General features: G+C 41.2%; 1 protein-coding gene across 1 annotated transcript in view; it reads left to right on the plus strand.

The window, feature by feature from the left end:
* Positions 1–23,882, plus strand: part of PDE7B (phosphodiesterase 7B) — a 177,307-nt gene that overhangs the window by 147,915 nt on the left and 5,510 nt on the right. Inside the window, exons 4-11 of the mRNA XM_081998225.1 lie at positions 6,540–6,691; positions 7,962–8,025; positions 9,674–9,769; positions 11,463–11,563; positions 13,081–13,212; positions 19,487–19,578; positions 20,647–20,791; positions 22,795–22,891. Of these exons, the coding sequence (XP_081854351.1) occupies positions 6,540–6,691; positions 7,962–8,025; positions 9,674–9,769; positions 11,463–11,563; positions 13,081–13,212; positions 19,487–19,578; positions 20,647–20,791; positions 22,795–22,891 (879 nt within the window). The remainder of the gene's footprint in view (positions 1–6,539; positions 6,692–7,961; positions 8,026–9,673; positions 9,770–11,462; positions 11,564–13,080; positions 13,213–19,486; positions 19,579–20,646; positions 20,792–22,794; positions 22,892–23,882) is intronic.

Consider the following 23,882-nt stretch of genomic DNA (forward strand, 5'->3'; position numbering starts at 1 on the left):
AAACTATAATCAGCTATAGAACATTTGCAGTTTTAGGAAGAAAAGGTCCTGACTGTGCTACCGTGTAAAGATTGAAGTGGCAAAGTGAAGGTTCATATTGAAATGATAACGACTTTTTGGTGAAACGGAACACAACATGCTGTTTCCTAAAAACTTGTAGGAGGCTGAATAAAAGATGCCAAGATGTTTGCTTGCATAAAGATGATTGATGACCCCAGTAAAGGCTGCAACTTGTGAAGAGAAACACATCTAAATTAATCTTAAATTTGGTTTTAATCTATTCCTCTTCCTGTTATTAAGGCTAATACTCTGTTACCTAACTGGCCTTTGAAAACCTAGTTTCTCCAGAACTTGGTGTAATTCAGTATATAGGTGGGATAACTTGCATAGTTCTCAAGTTCTGTAGTCTCTTTCAAGTGGTATCAAAAGGAATGTATTTTGGGATGGGGGGAAACTTGCCAACAAGAAACATGTTCTTCATGATGCCAACAATTGTGCAGAAACTTTATGATTTGGAAACTGAGTGTTACAAGCCACCATCACCTCAAGGGTAATGTTCAAAGAGGAGCAAACCCCATAGCAAGGTGACCTAGAAAGCTGGTGTCCCAGAACCTCTCACATTTCATTAACTACATCAGCCAAAGAAGCATACAAGCACCTCTTTGGCAAATAGGACTCTGCATTACTTTTGTGCGCTTGGTGCAGGTGGTTGAAGAATGGAATCTTGACTCAAAGCCGAAAATCTCAAAGGTATTTTGTTTTACTTCTAATTTTCTGCTTTTCTCTGATGTGTTCAGAGTCCCCCTCTTTTTCTCACAGCCTCTTCCTAATTGAAAAAATATGTTTACCCACTCAAAGAGAAATAATACAGTTGTAACCCATGTGAACAATGGCAGCTAACAAAAGGCGCTTGACCTCTAAAATTGAATCTTACCAAAAGTCAAGGAACAAATAATTTTTTAATACATTAGAGAAGCAAGTGAAAACAAAATGTTTATAACACAACTTTTTTGGATTTGAGACCGAAGTCTCAAGAGGATTTCTACAGTTACAAAATTTCAGTGCAACACTTGTTTATCTGTAGGTATTCTATAGTGCAAGGTGTTCATCTCTGTCTTTTTTTAGTTACGGTGACTAATGTCTGCTCAGATGATAGGATTGGTATTGGCGCAACCTGAGTATTTTTGCATCAAACCTGTTTGTCAGTTCCTCATGCCAGCCGCAGATGATTGAGAAACATAGCTGGGATGCACATCTGAACTTCTTGGTCCCTCTACACTATGCTTAAAGCTTTCAGGCAACAATTCTTTTACATAAGTTTCTGGTTCTTTTGTTCTTGAAAACTGCAGCGTTTCCTTTCTGAAGGATTTTTGAACTGCAAAGTGCAGGGTAACAGGAAAGCCTAGACAGTGCAGAAAGAAGAGGTAATCTGTCCTTCTGCTAGTTTACCAGTGCCTTCTCCAAAATTCAAATTTGAAATGTTAAGTTTGGAGTTAATTTTTAAGATTACCTGTGCCAGTTCAGCTATCCCTACTCATGCTGCTGTTGGTTTTTGGATAATATGGCAAATCCATAATGTAAGAAGATACTAAGAAGGCAAAGCATTTTTTTTTTCTATCATCAGTGCTATGCGCTCCTCCTTATAAGAAAAATCTAGCAACCAAGTCATGCGATGAGTATGCCAATCAAGACTTCAGTAAAGGTGATCTAAATGCCTGGCATGATTTGACAACACAAAAAAATGAACAATCACCTATTATCCCTCATAAGTCAATTACGTATCTCTTGAGCTTTCAAACTAAAGCATTCTAATCAGCTGTCAAACGAGGAACCAGTGCAGGAAATTGCCTTCGTAACATATGGGACCAGAGACAAATTGTTTCCCAGAGTCCTCACTGTTTGCAAACTGTCTGGACAGTAAATTGCTGCTCTGATCCTCTTGCCTTAACCTGCAGATACTCCAGCGCTTTTCTACCAGTCCTGCCTGAGTCGTCGGGCATACAGTTGTACAGAATGTCTTTGCGTACTCAGAAGAGGGGAAGGGGTATTCGGAACCTTATATGAGTCAAAGGGAGGTGCTTGATGACCCGTTTTACGTGTGTTAGTTTTATTCTGCATCCATTTGGAAAGGAGAGGAAAAACATTTTCTGTTTCTTAATCAGCTGGCTTTTGAAAATTTATAAACCTGTTGCTATCGTCTCATGCTGCTGAGTGACCTGTTTTTATTGTACGCTGTGGTGCAATAAAATGAAAAAAAGGTGATACTGTGAAGGAAAACTCCCAGGCCTTATTTGAATGCATAGCCAAGTTTGTTTATTTTGAAAGAACAATAGCAACGTAATGAATGTCTCGTGCAGACTTAAGTACATCCTTGTCCAAATTTGATTTATGTGATCGTTTCTGGGTGTTAACTCAGCCATTGTTAACATAACCTCCATCATTTTTACATTCACGCTGCCTGTGGGCGCGCGCTTGCGCCGCAGCGTGAAAGAAATCTGAAAGAAAACCGGTAGCGGTTCCTAGTGTGGGAAACCTCTTTCCCTGAAGTAACAGAGGTTGGGGTGTAGTGGGCTGTAGATCTTGTCAAGGTGAGCAGATCTGTGTAACTGGAGGAACTTTGTTAGGAAAGAGAAGGCAACCATTGATTCCTGTAGCTTACTAACCTCTTGAGGGCCACGTGTAGTATCCATACGTCATCCGTGGTCCGGTAGCGTGTATACATGATGTGGCAATCAAATTACCTGAGGAAAAATGCAACTACTTTTCCTGCCAGCCGAAACATGTCAGGAGATACGCTGTGAGCTCAGGCCGTCTGTGTTTTTGAAGGTAGAGGTTAAGCTGTGTCGGGATTGCTTACACGGACGCTTCTGTAAATCTGTATGTAATTCATACGACATGTATATGTGTTTGTAATGCATGCAATAACTTTGTTCACTATACAAAGAAGGGATTCTCCAACCACTGTGCTAGGCAGTAACTCCCTGGGATATGAGAATGTGCCTCTTTTAAGAGATACAGATGATGCTTTTTTTAGGTAAACAAAACATTCAGAAGTTGCCACAGTGATTAAAGATAAACATAGTTCTCGAGGGAAGTTTTATGGGTATAAACAAAAGACATTTTTGTTCGTCTTACACGTTCATTTTGAAATTGCACATAATTACTAAATCCTTCCCATGTGAGCCTTGCAGCTTGTGTTCTTTAACTAGATAACATAGCATATGTTTTAATACCCACAGTCCCACGATTGAAGTTCAGTGATATCTGCAATGATGTTTTTGATTCACCTCTAATTCAATTTAACCTGATCAGAAATGGCTATCAATAACTCTTTATGTTTCAAACTCTTAAGTTAGTAAGTACATCAGATGTCATCATTAAAATTTAAATTGAAATTTACAATTGTCAATAAAGAAGTGCTATATTCAGTGCATTACTGTAAGTCATTCACATAAACCTTTAATTAAATCTTAAAACTGCATCTTGATTTTGTGTCAGCTGGTGGATCCCATATGCTGGGAACGGCTCTTCGCTGCTGGAAGATTCAGGTGCGACTGCTGAGCTGAGGGCAGAATTTCAGCATTTATTCATCTGCTTCACTTTTTGCTTTTTTAATTGTCCTTTTTCTCTCAATTTCATATGGCTGTGCTTTTCCTTTTTGTTTGACACTGACCTTGGGAAGGGAAAGAGAAAACACTGATGAGATTATAATAGTTTGGGGTGCATTGTGCTCAGAGAGGGGCATAGTCTTAGTCCATTTTTATGCAAGACACCATCGTAATAAGGTACATTATTGTGGATGGTTTAGTAATCTGTTAAGGGTCATAGCAACCGTCTGACAAGTCCTGTGATTTACGGCCAGATCAATTATTGCTGAAATTACCTAAAGAGTGTGATTTCCACATGATATCCAGTGTTTGCGTGTGGATAGACTGCAGTGCGGGATTCGGGCTGTTCTGTCAAGAGCCCAATTTTGAAAATACATTTCCTACTGTTCTTTATCAGTATTATGAACTCCTTCCTTTATGAATGAAAATACAAGGCAACGGATTATTGTGGGTAATCTTTTTTGCATAATATATTGTAATACAGTGCTCATCTGAAGCAGCAAGTCATGTTTCAAGAGGCGCTGTCTGCCGATGATTAAATTTTGTTTGAGACCCGTAACAACCATACAGAGCAACGTGACAAAGCAGTGGCAGCAAGTTTTGGTGCCAATTTTTTCAATTCAGAAAATATATTTCACAATAAGAAATTATTTATTTCAACCTGATGTGCTTGTGGTTTGGTAAGTATTATTTGTGCTACTGAAATCGTCTGGTAATCCAAAGGATAAAACAACCACTTCTTCATAATCCAATGTACAGCTGTTTGCTGGGACTCAGGCCAAACCTTCACCTTCAGATCATCCGCAGCAACTCTACCTGTGAGTTTTAAAGACAGTTGAGGGGAACATAGCTGGTAATTTCAGTCATCTGTCTTTAACTGAAAAAAACAGGTATTAGGTAGAAATTAGTTGGAGCAGCTACTCATTTTTAATGTACAAAAGGAAAGTTTTTCGTACATTAAAATTTAAACTCGTCACTTGAAAGCAGTGGCATTTTGGGGGCAAAGATAGAATTAGGAAAGTTGGGAAGTCGAGAAACAGCCGACACAAGTTTAAAAAGTGAATTAATTTAAAGAGTGTTTTGTTATCCAGGAATCAAACTGAATGCCAGCCGCTTCTTAGCAGCACTATATAAATGAAAAGAAAGGCGAAAACAAGTCTACTGGTTCCTTCACATGCCGCTGTCACTGGGTAACTGTTAGCACCTACGTTAGTCACTCCTCCAATGGGCCATGAAATTGTTCCAGCTTTTAAAACGTGTGAGAGAATTAAGGCAGGTGCTGGCACATCATAAATGAAAATCTAACCTTCAGGCTGGTACAGTAGTGACATTGTTACTGTTTGCATTCTTGAAAACACATGGCTTGTCAAGTTGCAATAAAATTATTTTGTGTTTTTATATGATTAAAACTCAGTGGGGTCTTTGGGCTGCCCACAAGAAGTGTGGGACTTACAGGTCTAAGAAAATATATTCATTATTGATACTCGCTATGTAAGTATATATTTTTTGTTGTTACTGACTTTGTGTTGCTCCCAGATCTATGATCCAAAAAAAACTTAATGACTTCTCTGAAAAACCTCTCAGAATAATACTACTCATAAAACCAGTGTACAAAGTCATATTTTAATTTCACAGCAGAACAAATGCTCAGCATTTTTGCATGAAAAAAAATAGCAGAGTGGAGAGAGTCATCATCTTCAGTCCATGGGTATTTTTCCTGAGCTCTTATTTAAACCTGAACTCCAGTGAATTGCTGTGCAGCTTCTTATGTTGAGCAGTCCTTACTGTTCTCTAAAAGGAGTGCTTCATCTTCAGTTTCTTACAAGGTTCCTCTTACGGATAAAACTGTGTTGAATCTTACTACTTTCGAACAGATGTCCAGTTTCTGTCGTCCCTTTTTCCAAAACTTATAACCAGACTGCAGTATGAAAACATCAGAACTGTACGTGAGATTCTGTTAAAAGTTCAGATGAAATTACCTAAGTCGTTATCAGTTTTAGGAAGCCTGCATATTATTCTTGCGAACAATAAAGTAATGTAATTACTCTAATTACTGATATAATCACTATATAAATACTGCCTTGGTTTTTGTGTCACATTTAGCCCTATATGAAAATCTCCTAATACAGCATTAGGGAATTAGAATTATCCTGGTACTGAGTGAAAAGAACATATTCTGTTGTGTAACCAGAAATGCATGTATTGCCTAATTCTTTCTTACTTTCCTAATTGTAGAACTGAAGCATTTTCTTTGTTTGTAATTTGCCTTAATATGTAGGAAGGACAGCAGACAATACAATAGGATTATTAACCTATTCTTACTTCTTTCTCTCTCTTCTCTCATTTTCCAAAAGCGGGTCATACATTTGTGCTTTCAAACTGTATTTTGAGGTCTCTTTTGGTGTCACTTTTTGGTTTTATATCCAAGATCACCTTGTATGCTAGCGCTGTGCAATTTTAATATATTCCAGTGGCACTCCTGCAAGGTAGCAAGGGCATGCTATTTTCAGTTGTACAGACGGGGAACAGAGGCACAGAAGAATAAGAACGGCTTCCCCGTACCTAACTCTGCCTAGTTAGGATCCTTAGGATCCTTCTAGACATCTACGGTTGGGTGATATATCACTCCCCCCTCCAGTGACTTAGCCTGGATCACATTAAAGTCTGTGGCAGGCAGTGTACCGAACTCAGACCTTCCAAGTCCTACATTACTACTGTGATTGCTGGAAAGCATTTCTTTTCTGAAATAACTGTATTATGCTGGAGTCTAGAGATTTGAATACTGCTCCTTCATGTGGATTGGCAAGAAGCATGAACTTTATGATTTTTCTATCACTATTTTAAAGTTTTTGCTATTTCTCGTATTGAATAATTGAGAATGTCGTCCTTCATCTTGGGTTTCATGATTTCTGTACTGATTGCTTTTCATAGATACTACACTCTCAGGGGAAATTGGCACCAAGAAAAAGGTGAAAAGACTGTTAAGTTTCCAGAGGTATTTCCATGCATCACGGTTACTGCGTGGAATTGTACCACAAGCCTCTTTGTACCTACTGGATGAGGACTACCTTGGGCAAGCAAGGGTAAGACAGGTCTCCAGATCTCCATTTCTTTTAATAATATTCCAGAGAGTGTCAGTTTTGTTTCAGTCTTCAGACGAACAAATGCATGGCTGATCTTTCTTAAATGACCCATGTTACTTGCCTGCCTCACAGCAGACAGATTGTCCATTCCTCTTTTGTGGTTACAGTTTTAAGGGCTTAGTCTCAAAGCAACCAGAAAATGTCTAAACCTATTCAGCATTTTCAGATTCTGTCAACTGGAATTATAATCTGGATTTATTAAAGGATGAGGGATCCCTGGCTGAGTTACTGATTTAAGTAAGTGCAGCCTTGACACAGGATTTAGTTCATCCGCTTGCAAAAAGACAGCTGTCTCTCAGCTGGTGTGGAGCAGCTATTAGGCAAATAGCTAGGAAATGGGGAAAGGCAAAGGCTGGGAAGCAGGGAGTATTCACTGAAAAGAACTTCACAATAATCAAAATAAAATTCTTTTATTTTGCAGCTCTTATGCTTGCTTGGAATTATATTTTTTAACAAAACTTGCACAACTGATGGCATTGGGATTATGTGCCTAGGCAATTTTTATTCTCTGCAAGAGAAGATTACGTGCCAGGTGTTAGAAAGTAATTAAGAATCCAGAACTGGTTTGAATATAGAGTAAGCAATGGGAGTGAACATTCATTTCATTCACACATACGCCATTGTAGGTCATACAGTTAGTCTAGACTCAGTCTCTTGACTGAACTGATGTAGCTGTAAAAACACTGTATATGGTGGTAATGATGAAATCTTCTGCGTAGCTGAGTGGGCTTCACAGAAGCACTGTATCCAAGTTTATAAAAGGAATTCCTGTGTATTGGTTCGTTTAGCAAAATGTAATTCATATTCACCATGAGAACTACTACTGTGTTTTACTGAAATAAAAACCTAAGAGAGTTTGTATTGAATTGATTTGAGGACATGAAAGAACAACAAAAAACTTGTGCAGTAAAAGGGAATATTTTCATAATACTTTCTTTTATATTATTCCATGTTTTGAGCTCCATTTTGAAGGTATTTTTAATATCAAGTTCAAAACCTCCTCAGTTAAAAGTGCAAGTGATATTTTATGCAGTATAGCTAAACTTGGTTCCCAATATCTGATACTTCAAATACATCTCTGTAGTTTTCCCGAACAACACTTAAAGCTGCAGCAACCAATCCTGTGATTGATTAATGTGGAATAATAATTTCCATCTGCTTTACAGTTTGACGTACCAGTCATTTGCCTTTTCATATTTGTTTTTTCTAGCATATGCTATCCAAAGTGGGAATGTGGGATTTTGACATTTTCTTGTTTGACCGCTTGACAAATGGTAAGTAAGTAAACAAAAATGTTTTAGTTTAAGATCTCTCGTATTTGACTATTCTAGAAATCCCTAATTAATTTATTGCTTTTCCAGTTAAGATTACAGAAGAGAAAGTGGACACAGTTAACTCATCTTAAAATCATATCCTTGAATGTTTCCAGATTTTTCCCAGAATGTTCACAACTGTAGGATAATGCTTAAAGTGTGTTTTTGTATTAATCTAATCTCATACATTTGTTTTGGTCACCTTTTGCTTTTTTATTGTGAAGTGCTTATTGGTTTCAAAGAGGTGTTAAAGTTTCCTTTATCTAGGAAATTCCAAAGGTACTTCAAACATATCTATCAGATACATTGGTCGATAAGTCTATAATCAGCCAATTCCTATCAACATGAAATGCTTTTAACCAAAGATACCCTTGCTTCTGTTCAGCAGCAGAATTTAGGAAAAGTCATTAAAGACAGTAAAAACCTGTGAAGCTCTTTGTCTAAACAGATGCCTGTAACATCCGCGCCCCCCCCCCCCCCCGCCCCAATGTCTAGGCAATACCTCTTGATCGGGTAACTGCTGAAGAGGATCATGATCACACCTTTTTCCTTTCCGTGTTGCTCATAGGAATGAGATCCCTCATTCCTCACCCCCGATCTAATCAGGTTTGGCTGAGGCAGAAGGTGTAGAAAAGCTGGTTTAGAGGGTAATTCAGCTGAGTGACTGGCAGTGAAGAGTGGAAAGGACTGCAAATGGCAAGGGAAGCAAAAGCATAATTCTTCTAAATTACCTTTCTGCGCCCCTGCTCAGTAGCCAAGTCCAAATAAGTTTCCATGTCCTCTTCTTATGTATATTTATTTTCTTTCCTGAGTTACATTAAATGAAAAAAGACTCCCTTCAAACATTGTTTATACTTTGTATGGGTTGCTTGGGTTGGGATTTTTCTTCTTACTTTTCTGGAAACATTGCTGCTAAATTATGCAGTGCAAACTTTTTAAAATACTGTCTGTATGTATAGTTGATCGTATAACACCAGTTAGGCTCAATTTCGCCAGTGTTCCCAGTATTGGATTCACAGTAAAGGCCAGTGTAATATTATAGTTGGACTTGAGACCGTAAATGCTGCGACTCATTTTTTCCCGTCTGCATCATCATTATGACATGCAATTGTAGCTGAGCTAGGTACATGAGTTAATTACATGTTTGTACAGCCATGTGTAAAATAAAGAATTTAATTACAAACTGCTGATTTCTCAATCATTAATTAATTAGTACAGTATGGCAAAGTGAAGTGGCAGAAGAGCCATTCTCCTTTCTGTCAGGAGATAGACCTGATTATGGAGGTGATGTGTTCACAAAAAAGCCTGTCAAAAGATTTCTAGTTAAAACCATGTCAGCTGGCTTTCTGTGTCATGTTAAAACAGCAAATGTGACTTTATGCCATCTAGACACACTCCTCTGGTACAGGTGTAGCATCAAATCTTTATTATATATAGGAGTAATTTATATCAGCTACTTCTGAGTATATGTGTGTCATCTGAAGTCATATAATGGGAGCTAAGGTGATAGGAGCTGACTAATAGTTAGGAAATTACCAAGATTCTTGGCCTCGCTTGGTTTGTAACTACATATTAAGTGAATCTAAGAATTGTTCCTTTCTGCTTTTAGGAAACAGTCTCGTAACACTGCTTTGTCACCTCTTCAATGTGCATGGACTTATTCACCATTTCCAGTTAGATATGGTTACCTTACACAGGTTTTTAGGTAAGTGCTCACCTCAAAGCCATCTTTAAATGTAGTTCACAGCTTAAGTAGGGCTTCAAAAAAGGCATTGGCTCGGTCAGCATATCTATGTAAAATATGATTGCTGCAAATATTTCAGTAAAACATTTTCTGCGATATGTATTGGCACGCACTTTACAGGCACTCAGGTACTCGGTTCAGTACCTGTTTAGTCAGTGGAGGGACTTCAGAAGGCTCTGCCTTGGGCTGAAGCTTCCCAGTACCACAATTGCACTGGTGATTTAAAAAAAAGTATGTCATGCGGAGATGTGGCCAACCGAGGAGGCCCACACAGACAGACAGACATTGCAGAACCTACCCGTGCACAGCACAATTGTGGTGCAGTGTCATTATTTTAGTGACTAATAGACCACTGAGACTCAGGGCAGTTAAAAGCTTGTGTGAAAAATTTAACAAATTATATCAAGCTGTCTGCGCTGAATAGTGTTGATGAAAGCCCCTGCTGCTGTTACTGCCAACAGAAATATTAGCCCCATGCTGTCAGTGAACCAAAAGAAGAAATTGGCCAAAATCAATTACTTTTTGCATCATGTTTTGAATGCAGCTGAATGCCAGTTTGTTAGGCTGTCAGGCAGAGTTGCCAAGGCAGGGTCTCTTCTTTAAGACTACCTAATTGTCGCTTCTGGAAAGCATTCCTCTGGTGCGGAGGCAGACGAAATCTCCCTGCCGTTCCGAACTCCTTTGAGCAGCCACGAAGTGGATGCTCAGATCATTAGAGCTGGTGGTACTCGGGGCTTAAAGTATTACCCGCTGTAACTTCAGATGCTTGTGGAGTTGGAAACAAACCGAAGGCTAGGACTTTCTTTGGCGTTCCCCATGCTGGAGACGAGTGCCATGGGAAACTTGCCCATTACCTTTCTGTTTGATTAATTTGATAGTGTCTAGGAGAGCTCTTTGGGCAAGATCACGTGCAGCTTCCAGTGTTCACGTGGAGTTGCCCTGAGACCACCTAATGGTGCAGGCACTGCTGCAAGGAACAGATGAGTGTGAAGTACAACATCTCGATGATTTTCTGTGTGAGTGAAAGCTGAGAGTTAAAAGGTTGGCGCTCCTGGTCCAGCTGGACCAGTTCCAGCACCGCAAACTAAAACAAGAGGGACTGGTATCTTAAAACGAAGACATAGATGTGCTAAAATTATCACAGAAGATTTTGCTCCGAATACCCCAGTGCTGTATCTTTTGATTCTCTGCCTTGGACGATCTAGGAATGCCTTCGACTGTAGTTAGTCACTCAAATAACAAATGATGCCAGGACATCAGGGCCTCAGCCCCTGCTGCTGTAAAATAGGTGGTACTGCCTTAATGACATATTACTCTCCTATGACAGCAGCCTGAGTAATTACACTCCGTTGTGGATAAATTTGCCTCTCTTCCTTATTTATTTTACTCCTGAATGAGACCCTTCACTAAGGCAAGAAAGAGTTGATTTATGAACTAGACCCAGTGTATCCCCTTGAGCCTCACAAATCCTTTCATGCATTTTTTCTCTAAAGGTATCCCAATAAGAGCACCGGTCTAAGTAAGCTACAGATATTTGAAGAAAGTCCCTAGGCAGCTGACTGTAAAACCTCAAATTGTATTTTAAATCCAGCTCCCACTTGTGGCCATGGCATTCAGAGACAAAAGGATCTTTGTTTTCTGTTTTGGTTCCCAGTTATGGTTCAAGAAGATTACCATAGCCAGAACCCGTACCACAACGCTGTCCATGCTGCTGACGTCACACAAGCTATGCACTGCTATCTGAGGGAGCCCAAGGTAATGACAACCTTTCACACTGATGTTGCGTTCAGATAATTCTCAAATTTTTTTTCCTAGGATTGAAAAAAATCCCAAGAAGCTATTTTTAGATAGCAGAAAATGATTACATGCTGGAAGTCAGCAACAAGTCAGTAGCAGAATCAGCTACAGATCGCAGACATTTCAAACAAGCTGCTGGAGTCACTTCTCATGACGTAGGCGACGTACCCAAGCGCTGTCGTATGAGCTCCAGGCAGCATGACCGTGGGCACCAGCCACCCGCCAGTGGCTGCAGTCCTCCCAGCAAAGCCAGCAGAAGGCAACACATGCCCCTGCCTTGGTCACCCCAGGGCATAAGCCCCTCACATCAGTATTTCAAAATAGGAAATTCGGCAGTGCGACACCAGAAAGGGGAAAAGGGTCCCTGCGACTGGGTGTGTTGCACGGGGTATCCTCTGCACGAGTGAGCAGCAGCTGTTGACCGCTGCAGCGAGCCCTCGCAACGAGAGGGTGTGAGGTTGCTGTATGTGTTACTGGAAGGCGCAGTATATGAATATAACTAATATATATATATAATGAATACATATATGAATATAAATGCTGAGCCGCAGTATAAGATTATAACTAATCTTTCCTGGTTCGACCTCAGTGAAGAAGGGAAGTTCTGCTAGAATTAGCAAATTGTTAGGCCAGAATATAGTAACGGTAAGTGAGGACAGGAGCAGGCCCCAGCTTTCCTCTATTTCCATCTTCCACAAAGACCTGCAAGTCAGAATCCGGAATCTATACCGTACTGCTCCTCATTTCTCATCTCAGGATCCTGCTTTCAGCTCGTAGACCTGTACTCTGTGCAGCTCATTGGGCTTTTAACAACTACCTCGCTCTAAGAAACAAAACACCAAGACTTCCAATTTTTTTCCCAATGATAACAAAATTTACTGGTGAATGACAAGCAGTATAGAAGAAAAAAATCTGGGTGGGTTTTCAAACTTGGATATCTGAAGTTAGAAAGGTAAATTATGTTCTCTAATAAAATACCTATATTTGAACTGAGATATCTAACAGCCAAGTTTGAAATTTCAGAAGTTTATAAACTCTGCATTTTACAGCACAGTGCCGTACTAGAAAAATGAAGCCCGGTGTATTGTTGGTATTACTAAATACCATGTGAGGCAGAGATTTTATCGTGTATGCTAACCTGCTAGTATACTTATTTACTTTTTTAAACTTAATCTTTTAGTCTATGCTCAAGCACTTCTATAACAACAATCTTTATATTGCCATGAATGATAAAGAGATAAGAAATACAAACTGTAATAAAATATGAGTATATCGTCTGATGTCTTTATAGATGTTTGTTCAACAGTCACCTTAAAACCATTGTTGACAAAATTTATTTTATATTTGACATTTGTGTACAAATGCCTGCAAAACTGAGTAATGCCATGATGTCACCTGGTTTGTTTATTTGCCAAAAGAAAAAAAAAAAGTGTTTACTGTTTATGTTTGTGTTGTGGTTAACTTGCGTGATTCAGCTTGCCAACTTCCTCACCCCGTCGGACATCATGCTCGGACTGCTAGCTGCTGCGGCTCATGACGTGGATCATCCAGGAGTCAACCAACCCTTTCTGATCAAAACTAAACACCACCTTGCCAGCCTGTACCAGGTAAAACTGCTCATCAAGTTGATAATACATAAAATGGTGTCAAGGAGATTCTAAGCAATTTTCAGTGAACTTCAATGCCAAAATCTGGCACTGGGGGGATATTGATCAAATCAACCTGCACTTTAGAGTCTGGGCAACTTCAGTTAAGCTCCTCACTGGGTGTCTCTTCTTACAGCAAAGCTGATACACATGAGAAAGAAGGTGGAAATGTCAGCTTTTGTTGAGGACATTTAAGACAAATCAGTTGCCTGGGTTATTTCTGCTGTAGATCATCTGGGGTAAAGAACTGAGGCAGGAGATTTAAAATCACAGCAAGACAATTTGTACTTCATCTTCCTTCAGCGAGCAAGTAAGCAGCAGGCATGTTCTAAACTGGCATTGCATTAAAAGAAACTTTTGCTTTGTGTGGCTCTGGTAAAATTAAACAGTTAATGAATACTGCTATTTAAAAAAAAAAAAGAAAAAAAGATAGAGAAAACCAAAGGAAAAGTTGTAGATATTTACACAGACGTGCCCAGAGATATAAAGAACGAACTTAAAAACAGCCACTGTAGGTCATACCACGGGCTGTCTAGACCAGTATCCTGTTTCTAAGAGCAGTCAGTGAAAGATCTCAGAGAGAAGCATGAGCCTGGGATAAGTACAGAGTTGTTCTTCACCTGGTATACATCCTCCCAGCTCTGGCAAACAGTAGTAGACGACTTCCTGAAACAAAAACACAGGCTGTCGTGTTCAGTAACTACCGATGAACCCATCCTGCCCTGATTTCCCTGATTTTTGTGATCCTTTTTGAATATATTTGTGGTTTTGGCCCATGGCAATCACTGTAGCTCTGGATTTTATCTGCAACTGTCCTATGTGTATAATCTTTGCATGCATGTATACATTATTATGTATGCACATCTCTGTTGTTTACATTATAGCTACATGTACACAGCGGACAATGCTGTAAATCATTTTGGTTTCACTAACCATAATTCATAGCTGATAAATGGAGATGGTATTGATTTCTAGCCTTTGGAAGAGTCAACTTTGTAATAAAGTGTCAGAAACAGAATATCCCAAGCTAAAAATTGTTCTTAACTGATACATTTCTACGCATACTTAGCAAATCAAGAGTTTGCTGTGATGTGTTTACTACTTACAAGAAAAGAGATTCTTGTTTTCCCCTACTCAAGCAACGTTTGGGTTTTCCCACAAGAGGTAGATTGTGTGATGGTGCAGCTGTCCTGCCCTAACCTACAGGAACGGGCTGGACCGTGGGAGCTCCAGCCAGGGCACAGTGATGCTCAGACATAATCACTTAAAACTTTGTGCCTGGCCTCATCACAAGCTGATGCAGCTTGTTAAGTCATACCTATACGTGTCTGGTACATTTTGCTCCAGTCTTTTCTGAATGTCAGGCCAGTTGAGTGAGGAGGGAGAAAAGCCAGAGGACTAAGCCAGGGGACTTTGGGAAGATCTTTGAAGAGGAGTGGGTCGAGCCATTCCACAAAAACCCCGGTCCTATGAAAAGGTATAAACAACTCCTCCTCAAATTAATAGTGGGAAACAGTAGTATATAATTAGGCTGAAAATTCAAGCTAATCTGAAAGAAATGTAGCTAAAATAAAGTATTAGTGTCTTGGAGAGGTGGTTTCTGCTCAGCTAACTGGCCTTGAATACACTTTCAATGTTGGTTAGAAAAGGCAGTGACAATACAGAAAATGCAGTCTTTCAACAGCAAATGTGATTTTTAAGTATCCTGTTTAGGGACATTCACTGGCAAGTTTGGCTTATATTATTCTATCTGAAATTGGTCCCAGATTGTTTCCAAAGATTTTAGTGTTATACAGTACATGGATGCCAATAAAAATAACAATGCTGGAAAAAAGTCTTGCTGAAAACATTTTTAGTCAAAAATTTAGATTCAGTAAAGAGTCTTTAACACAATAGATTATATTCTTCTCAAGATTAGTGCTTTAACATGTGCTTGAAACTGAAACAAAAAAGTTCTAGGGTTTTTGGTTTTTAAATAGCAGAGACACGGAACTGCTGGGACTAACCAGAAAAATTATCAAATGAAAGTAAGTTTTAACATAACTGGCAGTCATCTGACTACTGAGACTAAGGATTATCTGTTTATGGTGTCTCTTTGCTCTTGATTGTTTGTAAATTGAAATTCGAACTTTACATTTGAATTATTGGGCAAAAACAGTTGGTAAAACAAGGTCATTCAGTATTTGACAAAGATGGAAAGTATTTGACAGCTTCTGAAGGGCATATATGAGGAGAATAATGTTTCAGGAAGATCAGGTGTCATCACCAAGGAGCTCAGAACTTTCAATATTTATTTTCAAATTAAATCCATATTTTATGATGGAAGGCATTTTTTGTAATGTGTAGGGTAATTTCCACAAGAAATTTTTTCCATTACACAAGAACTTTTTCTGTTTTCCACAAAAATAAAAGTGCCTCATTCAAGTCTTAGCATTACAAGGACAGATGAGAGTGTAAAAGGTGACAGGAGGTATCTGGAAGTCACTTCTTCTCCTGTGAGGAGCACCACGGTGCTTCTTGTGTGATGCAGACTTTGCTTCTAACTGTCAGTGGCCATTAAAACTAAAAATAAATGTTTCATTCTTGCTTGATAGTCATTGTCTTAGTTCTCTGTAGTCTTAAAAATCACAACTATCTCAAATTCTGGTTGATACGTTTGGCTTATCCAACATTACTTCTGCTTCTTTTGACTGAAAGCAGTATACAATTCAAGGTTGCTCAGCCAGATACAATCCTGCCTTGTAGTTATCCAAAACTCCACATCAAACTTAACACCAGAAAAAGTCATAGAATCATAGAATCTTTGAGTTGGAAGGGACCTTTTAAGGTCATCTAGTCCCAGCCCCCCGCAATGAGCAGGGACATCTTCAACTAGATCAATTTGCTCAGAGCCCCGTCCAACCTGACCTTGAAGTCATACTGCTTTTTAAAAAAAAAAAAAAAAAAGCCATTTTACTGAAAACTATTTATTAATTTCCTAAGAAAACAAATGGCATTGATATAAATAAAATGTTATTGTTTAATTTCAGTAATAGAGAGTTGAGATCTATCTTTGTCTGGCTCTTAAATGAAGTGTAATAGTTGGGAAGTCTGGAATGATCACATACAACATCTGTAGTACAAAACAGGTTTCAGAAATCTATGAAAGAACACTTTACAACTTTAATATAGATTTATATAAACTAGAATTAGGAAAATGTGCTTTGGGCATCAGTTATGACAGTTCCACTTTGCAGTCTTCCTTAAAAGCACCATTTTTAATTAAAGTATCATTTTCGAGTATTTAACATTGTGTAGTTAAACCAATTGCTCAATGACTAAGAACAGATGACCAGACTGAAAGAAATTTAGATCCCCTTCCGCTCTGAAATAAAATTGAAGTTCTCTCTGCACCTACTTAAGAGCAAGTCTTCCTCTCTTCAACTTAGTATCCTTTTCCAAATGCATACGTCAAGTGAGGTGGTTTGAATGGCTCAGGGAAAATCACAGATTGGAGATTTTGTGATAGTTTTGGTGAAAAACTTTTGTTTCCTCACAGTCCTGAAGTCTGTGTTATAGCAATCCACTAGTTTTAAGCAGTAGATGTGACAGGGGCTTCCTGTCATGCAGCTTTTAAAATAAACCTGTGCTACTCAGTTTTTAAAAAAATAAAAAGTTATAGGCAGCAGAGCTGAGAACCCATCTACAAGCCAGCACATAGACTTTTCCCTGCATGGGTTATCTCCCCATCAGCGTAGGCAATCAGATAACTCATGGCAATTAGTCTTAATAAGGCAGTAGAGTGTTCCTAGGTGGAATAGCTGACTCTTGGCAGCAGCTTCAGGGAGTCTGGCTGCTTGCATTTAAGAGGAGAGTCATACGACTTCATGCTTCGTTGTCACTTGTTAACTTGACCTTTCCTTTTCCCTCCTCCATGTACTTTAAGTGTGGGAAACTAGGCAGCAGCTTCGGTTTAAGTTCTCCCTATAGCAGGAGGCAAAGAGTAGAAACTTACAGAACTGGAAATGCTCTGGGATGGATACCCGAGTTTGCTTTTTCATTTGAGTAACTATTAGTTGGATGCAAGAAAGTCCTTGGGTGCCCACACGCTCATCCGTGCATCCGTGCAGCGCAATTCCCCGGTTGAGGTGGGTGCTGCTGAAGCAGCTCCTCCCAGCAAGTAACGCTGCTGTGCTGGAAGGGACATGGGGGCACAGGGTGCTCCGAGGGGCATCGCCCCAGTCGGGGTGTTTCAGGGGTGCAGTGGGACCGGGGCCACAGGAACTGTGCACGCAGGCGCTGTCATTTTAAATGAGCGTAAGCCTTCCCAAAAGCCAAAGGTGACAGTCAGGCAGGGTTTCTCTAATTTACCTGAGGGCAGGAAGATGGCAGCCTGTGGACTTGGGGTGACTGTTGGGACCAGGATTCAGCTCTGAGACTGGGGACGTGAAAGAAGCAAAAAAGCTGGTTATTATGTCCTGTTCTATTCCCATATTTTTCTTGGTCAGAGTGTAGGGTTGCAAAAGTCCATCCTGATGTATTTAAGCAAAAGGATAAGAGGGATATTTAAGTTGGCTAATGAACAGAATTGCTGTCAAAAGTAATTTTGATACTGCATAGCTGATCCTGAGTTCTCCAAGGAGAAGGACTTAGTCTTTGCATGGTTGGAAAGTTTTGGGGTTGGTTTTGTTTTGTTTCTTTGTTCCCCAGTATCTGTGCTTTCTGTTAGGGAAACCAAGCAAACAAAAAACAAACAAAAACCCCTCAAGAAATACCAAAGCAACGTATCAGTGATTGTGTGAATTCAAAAGCAATGGAACATACTAAAGAAAATATTGTAATAGGAAATCAGTCCAACTTGCACTCTCACCTTTGTACTAATTTTTGAGCGTGCAATTTCAACAAAAACACTGACAAGATGATCAAAATGCAAACCGGATCGTGGTTACTGGCAATGTTTAGTGTTTCAACAGTCGTTAGACATGACAGGAGTACAGAGGAGGACAGGGAAGCCTTAGGGAGAAAATAATGTTCAGTCCCTCTTGGAGCAGCGGGAGCCGCGCGTGACGTCCAGCAGGAAAGGCAGCGCTAACGCAGCTGCCCCACGGAGCCGGGGGGCTGCGCAGGAGGGAGCGGGAGACTAACAGTGGCTGGAGGGAGGGATTCTGACTCTGGTTCCCCAGTTGGCACCCAGATGGGGTGGAGTCCTGGTTCTGCTGCCTGCCCGAAAGGTCTGGTTGTGCTGGGGCGGGGGGGGTGATCCAGTGCTCACCTACTGCAAAAGCCATAAACTGCCCAGAACAGGGATCAGATGCCATAACTCCCCTGAGGGTCCCTATTGCTAGGTGACGGTCTTCTTGTTCACACTGCGCGCGTTGTTGTGTGTAACTGAGGCCTCTGCCATTCACTGGAGGGGTGCTCTGCTGGGCTGCTCCTCCGCTGCAAGCAGCTGTTTTTGTGAATTGGAAGAATTTTGTTAGAGGTTTCTGAACTGGTGACATTTCTGAGGCATTCAGTGGTAGAAAGTACTTTGTGAAGCGAGTGATGACTGGCAAATGCATTGGGCATTAGGATAGTCATATAAAGTCATCAGACACAAGATATTCCATTTGTTGTAATTTACAGACAACCTAAAAAGCTTGGTTTCTGTTCTTAGGAATTTTTTCCAACCTAACTTTGGTGCCACTTAGTTGGAAGCAAATGAACAAAAAGGACTCAGAATTTGTTGCAGACTAAGTTGCTGAAGCCTGCGGGCGCTCAGTGATACTGATACTCCTCTTGCTTTCACTGAGCAGCTGCAGGCAGCTTCCAGTTCCCTGACTCCAAGGGAAATTTGGCAGTTTAGTTTTCCTTTTCTTGTCCACTCTGCATTCAAGCTGTAGAAGCTGAGAAGTTCAACCTGGCATCAGCAAGAGGTAAAAATATGATTGTGCACTCATACTTAAATTCTTTTGCCAATAAATCTGTTAGAATGCAAGCTACCTCCCACTCCGATGAGATTAGCTCCTCTGTTCACAGCAGGACTCAGAAACTGTAGAACAACAAGACTGTAGCGCTGACCTTAGCTAGAAAACCTGGAAGCACAAGGTCCTTAGCTCTAGAAATCCAGACCATTTCCTCAAATCCAAAAGGTGGCTAAAAGGCACACATTTTAGGCTCGTTACAGCACTTCCAACCAGCTCCAGGCATCATGTGATGTACCAAATCAGGTATCTGTACTGATACCTGCCTAATCCTTGAATTTATTCCTCCCTAGAATGTTTCAGTGCTAGAAAATCATCACTGGCGATCTACGATCGGCATGCTTCGAGAGTCACGGCTCCTCGCCCATCTGCCCAAGGAGGTGACGTAAGTGTCCGCTGGGGGACGTGCATCGCTGAAACTAGTCCGTGGCTTCCATCACTCTTCTTAAAAGGAGACTGGCAAAGAGGCCCAGGCTTCAGTGGAGGCTGAACCTCCTGCCCTCTCTTGATGCCAGTATGAAGTCATGAGATAAAGTTATACAGCAGAAGTGTTTTCTAAGACTTTGCCACTTCTGCAGCACTGGAATGGCCACTGTCGGCGCCGGGAACATTGGGAGTCCCAGCAGGAACGGACCTTTTCAGATCAGTTGTTGGCATTTTTAGTTTTACATAGCACCAACCAAATATGGAAAGATTTAGTGATTAAAAAGCATGAAATAAAGAAAAATTAAGGAGCTGGTTGAGTAGCATTAAGACTGCTCAGGACTTCCACACCTGACTGAAGAAGTGTGGTTCAGTCTTCACTGAACCAAACCTTTGGGTGAGGTAAAAAAAAAAAACCCAAACCAGCAACATGAGCATCTTGGCCAAGTTCATGCTAACTTTTGATCTGCTGGTTTTGTGCAGTGTTACTCCCACAAAGGAATGAAGAGTGAGCCAATGAACAGCTTGCAATACTGTTTTAATCATAGGTGACCTTACCAAGAACATAAACGAAGTTACCTGGAAGCAATAAGCTCCATATCCCTCCAGAAATCCCTTGCATCAGACCAACAGCTTCAGTCCTATTTCAGAGGGCTTCAGTTCTTTACAACTTCAGCTGCAACTTTAAAGTTGCTGTATCCAGCACCCAGCTTGAGCACCTGAAGTAAGAAGTGAGCATTTTTCTAGATGCATCATGCTGCTGTCTTGGGGTTTTTTACTTCCCTTGCACTTTTCAGAACAACTTAGGCCAACAAGCATTTTTCTTCTACAGTATCTATTCCTCCTGAACCCGTTTAGGCAGCTAGAACAGTTGTACCCTGCAAAACCCAGCAGAGACTGACCAAACAGATGAGACTGGATCCACAAAGAAAGAGGAAGATTTATGCTAGCTGTGGTCCATAGCAGGGTGTTTTGAGCTATTAATGTTCAATGGTTCCATGACTGAAGGGGCTTGTTTTCCTTATTGCAGACAGGACATCGAGCAGCAGTTGGGCTCCCTGATCTTGGCAACAGACATCAATAGGCAGAATGAGTTTTTGATCCGTCTGAAATCTCACCTTGACAATCAGGATTTGAGGCTGGAGGATGCACAAGACAGACATTTTATGCTTCAGGTAACTTCAAAAATTATTTTTCCACTCTTGCATTTTATTCATTTTTCAAGTCGCAGTATTTCCTAGCATATGTTAGAATAGCATACGATAGTGTGCCTGGACATCAGTGCCTCCTTACCTACACCATAAACACATCGTTTCAGCCACCTGGTATGTCAAGCAAGCAATAAGGTGCCTCCAGTATCTCCTTATGTAATTTCCTTGAGTTAAAAAGCTGTGAATGCAATAGAAACAGGAGAGTGTCAAATGCTGAGATAAGCTATTAATTATTTTATTTCCAGACCACTGCATCTCTTGCCAGGTGATGCTTCGATTGTAGTCTCTCTTCTGGCAAACGTCGCTTCACTGGCGTTATTTTCTAGCACCGGGCAGGAGAGGCCCCTTGTCGCTGTTCTCCCCAAGACAGCCTGACATCGGGTGCCCGAGTCCCGTTCCTGCGACGGATGCTCAGAAACTGCCTCTGCAGAGGCAGCTGTTGCCATGGCAGCAGGCGCTTCTCTAGTGGGTCTGCCCAGCAAATGAAGAAGCCATGCTTTATTTAAAAATCAAATAGATACAGGCTGGCTCTTCCAGCTAAGCTGCAGTCATTAACAGGCTCTTCAGAATAAACCTCTACCTATTAAAGCATTATTCTGATTAAAGTAGCTGCATATACATGCTTCACTGGAGAAATGACACTAATTTCTCTCTTAAATACATAAAGGAGTTTAAGTAATCGTTATCATTTATAAAACAAACATCTACATGTTACCACTTTGTCGAGGTTACAGGAAAGGTGACAGTTGCAGGGAAAGAAGTGCTGATCTGTTAATTTTTCCCCCTCCAGCAGCGTGGGAAATGTAGTAATGTGCTCGCCTGTCCTCCATCAAACACGGTCTTCTGTCAGATGCCTGCGTGGACCATGCAGGGCAGGATGACGGGTTTATCATATTTCTGGACAGATTAGGCAAGAAAGTTGTGCAAATGCCAAAGGCAGAGGGATTAACAGATCTCAACTATGGGAAAAAGTTTCTTATGCCCTTTCTTGAAGACAGGAACTAGGGCACAGACATGGTGAGCTTTACTCATCTGATGGATTAGTTGTGGAAGAAGAAAAAAAAATATCAAGAAATCTTGATTGATCGGGATAAGTTAAAGAATGTTTGAGAGGTCCTTGTAATAGGCAGTAACATTAAGGCTAATCAATTTAATCCAGAGAGAAAAGTGACCTGGAGACTTCCCTCTTCCAGTTCACGGGTCTGAATTTATACAGGAAATATTTCTTATGTTTTCCTCCTGGGTGCCAGAATGATTTCTGACCTCCGTCAGGCTAACTGGCTGTGTTCAATCTGTGAAGAAACAAGGCACATGACATCTTGTTCCAAGGCAGTAAAACAGACAATTACACAGTTTACTTTTCTGAAGCAGTTACTTGATTTTAAAAAACTCTTGCTCTCCTGTACTCATTCCCCTGCAAAGCACTTAAAAGTACTAGTTAACTAAGCGAAACCAGGCCAGGAGCGGTGCGGAGAGCCCCGTGCTTAGCTTTGTAAACAAAAATATGCCGATACTAAGATGAAGTGTAATTGAAGTGAGATGCAAGGTCACTCACCGAGACCGCAGAGAAACGATGCCCAAACAGTCCTACACCAGCTTGGCTCTTTCCCTTGCTTGTCATCAGTCGTGGATGCTGAGCCAGGCAGGCAGCGGGAGCCAGCCGGAGGCTTTCGTTGGCTTATTCCTTACAAGGAGTATCCAAAAGACTTTGCAGCCTTGGAATTTGGCCCTCCTCTTGTTCTCACTACGCTCAAGCAGAGGGCTGAATGAAAGTTTTGTTTGCGGCTTAAATAAATGCTCTTTCTTCAAAAGGCGTGTTTGGGTGAGGCTGGGTCTCGAAAAGGTGATCTTAACCCTTCCCGGCATCGCTGGTGGGGCCTGGGAGTTTCGCAACTGCAGATTTACTGCTGAAGCACTGCTAGACAGTAATTTCTTCCCTCACCGCTACCGTTTTTCTTTGCTTTCAGATCGCACTCAAGTGCGCTGACATTTGCAACCCTTGCCGGCTCTGGGATCTGAGCAAACAGTGGAGCGAACGGGTCTGCGAAGAGTTTTACCGGCAAGGTCAGCCCCTTGGCGCGCGGCGGTCCCCGTTCACCTCGGCTCTCCAGGCGTTTTGCGTGGCGCGGCAGGGGTTCAGCCTACCCAGCTTGCCGTGGCATCTCCCTCGGGAACGAGCTGTTGAAGATCTACTGGCCTCATCTGAAAAGGGGGAAGGGGTGGAAGAGCAGCAAGTATTTCTGCCCTCACTGCTCCTGTAGCGTTATCAGGCAGGAGGGAGGGCTCTGCTGTGCCTCGGCGCTCGCATTCGGCTGGAGAGCCCATGGCTGGATTCTTCTCTGAGAACCCATCAGTCACCATTAGCTCTTCTGAGCTGGAACGGCCCCAGGGCTACACTGCACCAAACTCCTACCGCTGTCCGCTGCGTTTTATCTCGCTCTTCACGCTCCCGCTACGGCTCCGATGGGAGCCTTCCCCTCGCTGTTTCCCAAATTTGACGCGTTCTTCTGCGCACAAACGCAGAGAAGGGGTTCAAACGCGGTTCCCAGCACGCCGGCCTCTTCTAACGCTGTTGAAAGGGCCGAAGCAGGCAAGCCAAAGCTCGGCTAGGACCTATTGCAAATGTTTTCAAACCCCTGCAGAGAGTGCAGGCGGGCAGGGGTTTTTTTAAGCGCAGCAATTACACCCTTTGGCTCTATCTGCATAGGCAGGGTCATGCTGTGCGACAACACAGGGTGCAACAGAGTTTAATCACTGCTAAATTCTTTGTTCGGCGCATCCTGAGAGCTGAAGGCAAGTGGTACAAATGCTGGAAGAGAGCACGATGAAGCTCTCAATCTGTTTAAAATTCTGTGCTACAAAGTTAAGCCGCATCCAGGCTGGTACCTGGTACAGTTATTCCATAACATTAACAAACATTAATTTTCAGCCAATGTCAGCTTAAGCTGGTGAAATGTCTTTGACTTCGATGCTTTCGAAGCGACATAAGCAACTTGTCAGATGGAGGTTTATTTAGTCACATTCAGCACATGAGGACAGGGCCCCAGTTGCGTGA

This window comes from Phaethon aethereus (assembly GCF_964289735.1).
Source record: "Phaethon aethereus genome assembly, chromosome: 3".
In the NCBI taxonomy this organism is placed as follows: Eukaryota; Metazoa; Chordata; class Aves; order Phaethontiformes; family Phaethontidae; genus Phaethon; species Phaethon aethereus.